Here is an 11,721-nt window from a genome sequence, read left to right as displayed (position 1 = left end):
ACAGAGCTGCTGGGTATTCTGTTTCTGAGAGAGAAACCTTCCCTTCTGCGTCCCCAGAGCCACAACAATTGCTACAAGAGTCCCTGAGCAGCAGGAGAGGGTGGAGGTTGAGGAAACGGGGCTGACCAGACAACACTGCATTTAAAAACAGGTGAAAGGGAAGGGTCAGTTGGAGGGGAAGCATCAGTGGTTTAGATCAGTGAAAGGGTTACTGAGAGGGAGGTTTGGGTAAACTTGGTGCCCCTTGTGCTTTCCCAGTGCTTCCCAGCTTGCCTTCCTCTTACACATCCCTCTCCTCATCCATCCAGCTCTCCTTCTGTTCCCTGTGTTATTTCTCCATGCTCCTTCTCAGCACCAAGTGTTTGTGGGATGAAGTGGGAAGCAGTGAATTCCCCCACATTCCAGGCTGCCCAGTGCAGGGACACCTGTGTGTCTGTGTCCCACTTCCCTGCTGGATCAGGCCCTTCTCACAGCTTGGCCATCAGGGCTCTGATTTACCCTCTTTTCCCGCAGAGCACACTGATTTTTCCCTCCTTCATTCACACTCCACACTGACACCTCTCCCAGTCCTTTCAGTGGGCAATACAGTGCTTCCTGGATGAGCCCCAAAATGTTCCCTCCTTTTACCCACACCAACAGAGCCCATTCCTTGGAGCCTCCAGATTCAGCTCCAGGGAACAGCAGATCCCTTACAAAGTTACAAGGAAACTACTTCTGCAATAAATAAAGCTGTTAGAGACCGATTTATGTCGGCCTGGAAATACTGCAGATTTGAATTTGAAGATTTAATACACTGGAACCAGTGGACTGGTCCATCTTCTGCACCAGGCAGACTTTTCTGCGTACACAAATCAGGGTGCTGTAGCACAGTGGAGGGAATTTATGCCTCGCTAAATGTGATGTAAGATATTTTAAAGGCTGAAACAGTTTCAGACAAGCTAGCAAACCATAAATTCATACCGAGGAATAGAGCTCTGTGTTCAAACACACGTATAAAGCTCCAAAGTCTTGAAGATTAATTTGTCCCTGTAGCACTGTTCCCTCGCCGTTGCCCTCCAGTTGATATTCCTCATGGGACATCTGCACAGAAGGTGCTTTATGGCAGCTGAGTTTGGGAGATTAATACACTGAAGCAGCCTTAGCACCTTCAAGGTGTCATCTAAATCATGAAACTACAGAAACCTGGAAAGCACATGGCAGGCCCTTTGTCTTTCTGCAGATTCTGTGGATGCAAACCCCTCTTTTTCTCCCTCGAAAAAGCCCTGCTGAGTGAGGCTTATCTTACAAAGGCCTCCTTTCTTGCTCCCCTCTGCGAGTTTCTACTTATGAGAAAACAGCAGGCCCCAAAAATGTGGTTTCCATGTGCTACATAAAGAAAAAGCAGCTCAATGTATCAGCAAGAATTAATTTCCAGAGCAGGAGGGGGGAGAACTGCTGCCTGGCCAGAGAGGACTGAAAATCAGTACCCTGTGATAGTTAATAGCTGTACAGAAAGAAATACACTGTTCCAGCTTTGCTGTTACTCACAACAACTAACCCCAACAGTTCATTTACCACGTGCAGAAACCCAAATATTATCTGGGGGGGTTCCCATAAAAGCAGAAGTATTTTTGGCAGAGCTATATATGTCTCTTTTACAAGGAACCACATTTTAAAATGTACCTTTTTGTCCTCTACTTAACTGGTCTGAAAGCTTTTATGGTTCTTTTTAAAAGGATTTAATGAAACTTTACAACTGAAAAACCCATCCCAGAGTTTCAAGCTGAAAAATCTGATGCTCTTAGCTCTGAGTGATTTTGAAAACTATTACAGGAACTTTTACTTGCAACGGACTACAAAGAACAGACTAGGCTGACCAGAAGCGCTGCCTAATTTACTGAGCAGGTCAGCTAAGAATGTCTAGTTCTGTACTTATTCTTCCATACTCATTAGTAAAAATTGATATTACATTGTTTTTTCAAGTTATAGAATGTTATTAACATCATACAATCAGTAGCTGACAACAGCTGGAATTCCCAGTTGTGCTTACCTCCGAACTGGAATTTTCCCGTTTGTGTTTGTTAGGAAGGCCAACTTCATCCAGCTGAAATTAGGAATGAAATACTTTTAAAATACTATTTATTAAAATTGGGATCTAGATACTTATGTTTAGCTTGAGATTATTGCCCTGTCTGTCAGATGAATACAAAAAAATAATTGTTCTGTAATAAGAACATTTTTCTGTGACCTCTTAGTGCTCGAGGCAGAGCAGTTCACTAAACGTGAAAGCAAAAAGCAGCCCAAAATATCAGTACAGCAATTAAAACAAGTGTGAAGACAAGAAAGTCTCCTGGGGTTTCACTTGCATATGCATCAAGGAAAGAACAAACTAGACAATAATTAAAACATACAAAACAACAAATCAAATGAACAGTTATAAATTCTTTTATAATTTCTCCTGGGCAAGGTGGCAGATATAGCCTTGAGACTTCTCTGGTCTCAGTGAGAGACAAACTCTTAAGTAATTTAACACAATTTTCTTTATTATGCTGGTTTGTGACTGTAAATGTTGAAGTAGGAAACCCAATTTTTTTTTTTCAATTCCAAGAAGGAAAATACAGAAAAATAAGGGAGAAAGGGAAGGAAAGAAAGGGGAAAGAAAGTAACTTACTGTTTCTTGAGACATGTCATTGGACTGACATTGTTAGCTCTAAAGTTGTGGATGATGGATCCAAGCCCTTCCACCCATTGCTGAAAAATGGGAAAATACAGAAACACCAAATTAGCAAAGTGGAAGAGGGAAGAAGTAGAAAAGCTTTTCCTGGGGGAAGGTTCTTTCTTGGAGCTATGGATAATGTTAATAGCCTGAGTTGACGAAGAACTTTGCCCAGTTGACAGCCTATACCATAGAAAAGTCCAGCCACATTTCACCCATTACCATTTCATCCCTCCCCAAACGAAGTGACTGTGCTTTCCATTCTCCCCAACACCACACGGAGCATCAGCAGTGCTATTAAACCAGTTTATTGCCAGCCAAGGCAAGTGGTCCATTGATTGATTTAGTAAGCCCTCTATTTATGCCCTCTCAGTGGCAAGGGGCAATATCAGCTATTAGTAACCAACGATGCAATATGTGATGAGATATTCAACTGGTCCAGTTTTGGCAAAGGAACGAAACAAAACAATGACAAGCTGGAGGCACAACAATTGCTCTGTGACACCAACATCATCCAGCACTCTGTTACATATTCAAGTCCCGCTTAGCTTTCTTGCTTTCATCCTTAAAAAGCACAACATTCCCATAATCACTGGGATGGCTTTCAGCCAACAGCAGCATTACAGCACTTACTTCTGTAATTCCATTTTTATGGATCTAGTTTTCTACTGTAGCCTGCACCTCGACTCTGCAGCAGTGTATAGAAGCTGCAGCTTAAGGATTAAGGCCCAAACATGAACACTCATTGATTTCAGCAAGAATTCCTGGCAGGATAAAGCTACAGGAAGGGAAAAAAAAAAATGACAGCACTCCAAGCCAAGTTCGATCTCAATTATGCCATTGTAACACTGGGATTACTCAACAGATAATTTACACTGGTGGAACTGAGATGGGCTTTGGTCCACTGCTAAACATTAACCTTATGAATAAAGAAGTTTTTTTGCTTCTGGCCAAATTCTGTGCAGGCAGCTTGAACTGACTTGGGCAGGATCCAGAATTTGACACTTATAAATAGATGCAGATGAGTGTATTTTTCTTTTCATGAATGAGTGCTGTACATCTGCAATACAGATGGAAAAAATTGTGATTTATACTGGAGGAATACTAATGTCTTTGGGAAATGGCACATTGTAAACTGCAGGCAGCAAATCCTTGTGGGCTAAAACAAGGTCTAAGGTGTCACTTCAACAGATAAACACACTTAAGTAGATCCTTGTACTCATGACACATTAAATCTATTTTGTTTTAGGAAAAGTAGCCGCTTGTTAGAACGTTCATATTTAATTATTTTTTTAAAAATGATCTTTTAAGTAAGTACCACATAAAACATGCATTCTAACAGTGTATCTGAGAATCATTTGAAAACAGAAGTCTGACTTCTGAGAAAAGCTGGTATTTGGGGTTTCTTAGGTGTGTTTCTGTGCTTGAAAACAACCCACCAGTAACAGTCTGCCCTCCCATCTCTATTTTTCCAACTGCATGAGTACAATGACTTAGTAATCAGAGGATGAGGGTACTGAATAGAAAGATAAAGAAAACAAGGTTCATGGGGCAAGATAATGTTATTTATTAGAGCTGATATAACTAGAAACCAGTGACAGATTTAGGGAACACTTATCTTTTCCAACAAATGTTCTCTCACCTCAGATGATAAAGGAATAGAGCTTGTGATAATTTCAGGGTAAATGCCTGAACAAGTCTTACATATATTTCAATTTCCTAGAACTGTCAAAATTCATCTTTATCTACCTACATTTGGGGTTTTGTGGTTGTCTGGGTTTGTGGTTTTTGTGGTTTGTTTTGGTTTTAAATCTAAAATGTAACATTCCTGCTGCATTAACACTGCCACAGGTACACAAACATTTATCCTCATGATTAGTCTGTGGTCCCTTCCAAACTCCTCCACCTTTCAGCACTGACCCATACAGTACAACTGCATATGCACTGCAAACAAAAAAACCCTTGCAAAATTAAATTACACAAAATGAACACTGCGAATAAGCTTCAGCCTTTTTCTTTTTTTTTCCTGCCAATGGTGACCATATCACCATTTCAATCAGATCCATTTGAAGGCAATGGATTACAACAACCCCAGACATAACAAACACGAATGTTTCAAAGTAAGGTTACCCTGCACTCAGTTCTGAAGTCACTTCTGTACATCAAGAGGAGCTGCCAAAAGGAACACTTCACAAGTAGAGAGAGAAATCAATACGCTAACCACTTACCAAGTGGTATTTTTGCAGTTGTCCTGATGATTCCCACTTTGGAGGCCTCCCTAATCTTTTTTCAGTGTTAATGCCCTTTCCAGATAGAGATGCCAAATCAGGAACTCCACTCCCTTTACAGCAAAAGGGCACAAATCTACAGCCAGACACTGGTAAGCCACAAAAGCATCACACCTCTGCTGGTACCAAGCAAGGGAGCCAACCAAGAGCCTCTGTCCACTTCTGAATCATCTTCACATTGGTGGCATGTCCCCTGGGCAAGACATGGCAGTTCCAGAGACACGTTTGCCCATCTGTTCTACCCCACGCTGCTGCACCACAGGGAAGCCTCTGGCTGCTTGCCCTTCATTTGGGGGCTGAAGCAGGTTCTGGAGCGTCTCATCTGATATTGCCCACGGTTATCAGCTGGCCCCAAATTAACCGGGAATACAACAACAAACACACTCAACAACACAGTCAAAACGTTCAGATTCTTTTGTCCTTCTGAGCCAGACTAGTCTCCAAATAACAACTATATTTATAATCACTTTTAAGGCACAGACAGGCACAAAATTCAATGTCAAGCTGGCAATATATTGCTTTCCTGACAATATACTGTTCCCAGATTTAATGTACACTTGTCTGATGACCTTGCAGGAGGGATGAAAGAAGAGATCAGATTTCTCCCAGCTAACACACTATGAGATATTCAGCAGCAGCCTTGCTTATATGCTATGATAGCACTCCTTATTTTACAGATGAAGCTGAAAGATCTGTAAACCTATGTAAGTAACAAGGATAAAGATCCTCAATTCTCTTCTTCCACGCTCAGCATTTTCAAATCACTACCTCTGCAGAGAAGGAAAATCCTGTAACAAGATGAAATTCTCAGGTAGATAGGAAACGCTTCACTTGGGTCTTACAGAAAGTACAAAATGTTTTTGATAGAAATCAGGGTACATTGGATTCCTACTGATGCTAGTGCTGAGCATTTTCCAATTTTCAAAATACGGTTCAGTGCCTTTCATCTGTCAGTGTAACTCCTGAGTGGCTCCCTATATACAAGTATTATTCCAGATTCACAGAGGAATCTGGGCCCTGCTATCTAATCCTAGAAAAACAACAATCATGAAAAGAAGCAAAACCAAACACAAGTGCACCTGAAGTTCAGACCCTCAAGCTGACACAAGAGGCCAAAATCTACACTGCAGACTGGAACAGGCAGCCTGTGTTGTTTTTCTCTAACAAGATCAAACGCTGTCAAGCATCTCTAGAAGGAGAAGGTACAAGAAAAATTGCCTGAAGAAGCACTCTCTCAGCTTTTGCTGTAGCACTCAAATGCTTCTGAGGCACTTAGTGACCCTGCATTATCTGAGGTTCATCAATGAAACATGGGCAGCAGTGGCAGGGTACATGAGTAAGTTTGGCCTTTCAACCCTCTTTTAGCCATCGCCCTTTCATTTAGGGGGGGTTAAAAAGGACAAAACTTATGAAAGGTTAAAAATCACCATAACCTACAGCTGATGGAATTCTAGACAAGGTCACGCACGAATTATTTACCGACGAGGTCGGCATCATCCAGGCCTCTGGAGATTTTACCTTCCCTTTCTCAGTGCAGTCTCTCCAGGGTTATTTCCCACACCAGCAAAGCCAGGGAGGCAAGGAGGCACTGCCCTCCGATTTTGGTATTCAGAGCCTATGACTGGCTGTCAGACACAAGGGCTTGACAGCTTGAGGGTTTGGGGGGCCCACCAACAACAGAACCGTGTTTCCCACCTCTTCCCAAGCCAGCCAGGGGCTGGCAGGACTCCCTGGCACTCGCCCTCAGCCAGCAGCGCCGTGACCAGCAGATGTCCCTCTTCCCCCAAAGCAGATGTCAGAGAACTCACTTCTGTTCCATGAAAATTCCTCTTCCTCTCATGCCAGAGGGTGACAGCGCCAAACCTATTCCCTACCTGACCAACTGCAGCACAGCCTTGAAGGATGTTGCTGTGAAAATTCTGGCACAGAGATAAAAGGAAATCCTCTGGCTTTCAACTATTCCATCAGGAAAGGTGAGGCTTGCACACTCAGTACTGGCAGTTGCCTGATGTGTCCAGATTGCTACCACACTTCAACAGAGCTTTCCACCCTGGAATTGCTCTCCCAGCACCGGAGGGGTCTACTCAGAAAGCGGTTGGAAGAGTCACTTTGGCTGCTTTTGTATGCAAACTATGAAAAACAAAGTGGAGCTTTACACAGTGAAATCCACCTCCTGGCTACAGAAAACCAGGGCTAAAGTTTTCAATTTACTGATAATTCTGCAGTGGTACAGCCAAGAAAGAACACCAAAAGGCAGAAAAGCACATGGAAATGTTCTGACTCTGAAATGCAGGTTGAAATATGAAGATCTCTCTAGAGAATGTGTTATTACATATTTGGCACAGGGCTACCTGAATAGGTAAGCTGTGGTCATAGAGTTAAGATAGCCATGATTTAGAACTGTTTACCACAGAGACTTTGAGACATAAATCATATATACTAACGTAGAAGGACACAGAGAACAGCAGTAGGCTTCTGGAGTTCTACTCAAGCATATTTTGCAGGCTTCTGGGAAAGTTTTGCTCTGAAACATCAAAACAAACCAAAGCTTTGGGAAAACAAAACTTTTCTGTAATGTATTTGTGGTATATTCGCATAGGAATCTTCTGCTACCTTCTATCTGCCCTCTTAACAATACGATTTGGGCAAATATTTAATAGCTTGTTTCGTGGGGAGAAAAATCAGGGTCAGTCAGGCCAGGCTGGATGGGGCTCTGAGCAACTTGCTCTAGTGGAAGGGGCTGGAATTAGATGGTGTTTCAGGTCCCTTCCAACCCAAACCATTCTATGGTTCTATCAAACAGAATTTTTCTGTAACTCAAGAAAAGCCAGATAGAAACACCAACAAAACTAATGAGCCTGAGGTACTCCATCTTACCAAACCCACAATGGTCCACTCAATCACTGTAAACAAATTGAAAAAAAAAAAAAAAAAAAAAAAAAAAAAAAAAAAAAAAAAAAAAAAAAAAAAAAAAAAAAAAAAAAAAAAAAAAAAAAAAAAAAAAAAAAAAAGAAAAATGAAAAATAACATTCTCAGTGAAAAGTTTAGGAATGTCAAAACGAAACGTTTCCAGCTGCAGTCGTCTTCCATGCCATAAATATTATGAGCTGCATGATAAAGCCTGCATTTGCCTTTATGTTGTTTGCCAGCATGTAATACAGCATTTCAGCACATGTTGATTGTTCATTCTGGTGCCTCACAGGTTAAGCCATCAATGTGTGAACCACTGTCTCAGTAACGCACCTGTGGAAAAGACCTGTTTTCTATCAAATCTAATCAGAAGTGTAAAACCTAGTCTGTTTTACACCTATGGCTGCTGCCATCCTGACCCACTGCCAGAGGAATTGTGTGAATCAGCACCTCCCAGAGCCAGATTATCTCAAACACTGTTGTAAGCTTTGCCCCTAAATGTGTCACATGAGCCTAACACTGTGTTGAATCAGGAGTGTTCACATGAAGCCCTCTGCCAGCAGGGCAGGGGGAACAGAACTTTCTGGCATAAGGACAAAATCTATCAGCTGGAGAGATGATCCTTTCCAACAACACAGCTGCATCTGGGAAAGAAAAGCTGTCAGGACAAATTTACCCCCGATATTCATAAATATTACATAATGTTAAAAAACCTGACTTAGGTTAATCTTTTAAGTTAAACTCCTTAACTGCCAAGTGCACTCCAAGCATTGCCAAAGTGCATGAGCAAAGAAGACAAGAAATCCATACTCTGGATCGCTGAAGTACAACAGCTTTACTGGACTTGTGCCATTTTTGGATAGGCAGAGTACATGCCATGGGCTAAAGGCTCCCATCAGCACCACATCACTTCTGCACTAAGGAAATGCACCCCTAAATACCCACAGGACTTTTCAAATGTCCCAGACTGAGGAAAGCAGATCATCTGATTACTAGGTCACAGCAAGTCCATCTGGGAAGTAAAAAAGAAAAATACACAACATAGGCTCCCACCTCTCATATGTGTGTCTGTGTGTTTTAAATTTAGCTCAGGGTAATTTATACAACCTGATTTAATCAGGATTCCAAATATCAGCTTTTAAATTCCACCTTTTGCAGTCACTCTCTGCTGTCACAGTGGAGCTGCTTTAGGAGTGGACCACGACAGCTGCTTGCAATCAGAGACAGAGTACACCCTATTCTGTGGCTGTTTTAAGAGTGGAAATGAAAACCAATTTCTCAGCTGAAAACACCAATAAAATTTAAGTAGATGGAGTGTAAATACCAGAGTTGGAGCTTGGAGACAAGTGGAGGGATAATAAACACGCTCTTGTCGTTGGAACAGCTCTACTTGGAGCTCAGCGATGCCTCGGCCAGACCTGCTGAGCACACTGGCACAAGGGGCAGAGGGATGTGGGGCTGCCCCAGTGCAGAGGTGATGACAGATGACAACAGCCAGCCTGTGATGGGGAGGGTTCAGCAGCTTTGTGCACGCCCACCTGCCACAGCTGGGGCACTGCCCACACTCTGCCACCCTGTCCTACAGGACCTGGCAGAACCTGCCTCCCAACAATATCATTCCTTGCATGGATAGCCTGGAGAAGCCAGGAACTCGCATTAATTTTCTTCTTTGTCATGGTTTCTCTGTTCCATTATAGCCCAGCCTTCAGGGAAGAACAATTACTTCTTTTCGAATTGTAAATTACTATCCAGAGAAGCAGAATTCCCTTTTGTCCTCTTTTCTGGGTAGAAATGCTCTGAGCTTTTGTGTTGGGATCTGCCACTCAGTTACCTGGTTTCAAAGCATCCCAATCAGGTACTAACCAATCCAGGCCTTGGTTTATCTGAGGAAGGGACAGAAGATCTACAGCAAGTAATGTTTACCTTCCTCATGGCAACAGGGCAGGCACAGCAGAAACCAGGTGCACCCCTAACATGAATCTGGGCTGCTAGACCTACAATCACTGCCCCCTTTTCTCCAAAATCTTGCCTCTGTTCTTACCAAAGAGGGGCTTACGTTTGAACATGGATTAAATCAAGGCCTATTTTAAACTGCTGCATAAAAGCTGCATGGCCACTGAACACCATGCAAAGGCTTATTTCTCCTAGAAGAGATTTACTGTCGCAGAAGAAAGATGTTTTCTCATGAACAAAACAGGAAGAATTAAGCAGGAACAGGTCTATGTGCAGACAACTCCTAGAAAATTTTATTTTAGCACAGAACTACACTAGCAAATTGAGGTACTTACCATGTATGAAAAGCCAATAGAGTACAGGCCAAATTCCCCAGCAAAGGCAACTTAGAAAGGCCTGCATTGATTTTTTTGGCTTGATCTGCTTTATCCTCTCCCTTGTGCCTCAAACATATCACATCAGATCAGGTGGATCATCACTGCTGACAGTTCTGGACATCGATTTTGGTGGTAAGGCTCCCAAATGCAGGACTCTCACATATATGGGCCTCTCAGAGCCTCCCCACAGGCAGACTGCAGCATAACACACCATTTTTGGTAGGCAACTTTGCTCTTAATGAAGCAATAGATCTTTTCAGCCGTGTAATTAGCTCATCTCCTGTGACAGTGTGTGTAACTGGCCAAGATCCTCACAAACCAATTAGTCCAATACAGCCTATTGAGATCTAAGGTGGCTGAGAAACTTAACAGCGACTTTCTGTTTTCAGAATAAATCAGAGACACTGTTGGGTTAAGTATAAAACTGAATGCTGCCAACACATCCTTTTCTTTGCCTCTCCAGTGTTGTCAAAACATAACTGTGGCACGTTATTTCCCTGAAAGCCTGCTGAAAATACACACAGTAAAATCAATTTAGTGTACCCATGTAAGCTATACAAGCGTTTCTCCTCTCATGGGGTTTACTCAGCATTGCCAGTGTTTCCAAAGGTATGGATCCATGGCAGTGAAGGAGCAAGCAGGTCTGCCAAGGGATTTAGTGATGCTGCATTCAGCAGAGAGTTTTAAATTAGGTGTGCATTACTGATCACTATTCAATACTTATATCTCACAAAACTGATTATAATTCTAAATACCCAGAATACATACAATCAGAAAAGAAAAATCCAAGAATGTGTATTTTTAAAACCCCTTGAATGTCTGAATCTAAGGTACTATCAGCACTCTGGATCAGGTTTCTCAGAGCAGTTCACAGCAGACATCTCAAGTACCAGGAGACAGGTGGAGCCCCAGAATTTGCATTGTGAACTGCAATCTAGAGCTCTCAGGAAAGATGACGTGTAAAAAAGTGCCATTGTTTCCTTAGGACTGTTCCATGCCAACAGGAAACAGAAAAGAACCTGGGTACACTGGGATCCCTTTAACCGCAGAGAATTTTCTTTCCTGCTTTTGTCCTTTCCAATAATATGAACCCCACAACACAATCGGGTTATCGCTGAACAGAATTTCGGACGGCTGAACTCCACCCACCAGGAAAATGGAAGTCACTGCACCTCCCCTCAGCATCCCTGTGACAGATCCACTGCATAACTGTCACACAGCCTGCTGGACATGCCCCCACACAGAGACACTCAACAGCTGAAGGAATGATCTGTCCTATATTTGCTGGTCCCAGTGTCTAATTTGGATAAATCACTGTGCACCCAGAGGCTGATAAACCCACTATTTCCTTTCCCCATGCCACACAGACATGTCACAGAGTGCTCCAGATGGATGTTTGTTGTCCTCCTGAGAGTGAGGCAGCAGCCAAAAAGCCAGGTATTTCAGTCAGCCGAGCAGGAAGACTTAGGAAAAACAACTGAGAACTGCTGATGAGCTC

The 11,721-nt window shown here is 42.6% G+C and overlaps 1 protein-coding gene across 6 annotated transcripts in view; it reads right to left on the bottom strand.

The window, feature by feature from the left end:
• PLCB4 (phospholipase C beta 4) overlaps positions 1-11,721 on the bottom strand; it is a 177,875-nt gene that overhangs the window by 63,307 nt on the left and 102,847 nt on the right. For all 6 annotated transcript variants that reach the window (XM_027883548.1, XM_027883552.1, XM_027883551.1 and 3 more), the window contains exons 7-8: positions 2,651-2,730; positions 2,030-2,083 (exon numbers count right to left, since the gene is read on the bottom strand). In XM_027883548.1, coding sequence (XP_027739349.1) covers positions 2,030-2,083; positions 2,651-2,730 — 134 coding nt within the window. The remainder of the gene's footprint in view (positions 1-2,029; positions 2,084-2,650; positions 2,731-11,721) is intronic.

The sequence above is a fragment of the Empidonax traillii genome, unplaced genomic scaffold, assembly GCF_003031625.1.
Source record: "Empidonax traillii isolate 1590-97213 ecotype Southwest subspecies unplaced genomic scaffold, ASM303162v1 scaffold128:size1411021, whole genome shotgun sequence".
Classification (NCBI taxonomy): domain Eukaryota; kingdom Metazoa; phylum Chordata; class Aves; order Passeriformes; family Tyrannidae; genus Empidonax; species Empidonax traillii.
This window is presented reverse-complemented; position numbering and strand designations above follow the sequence as displayed.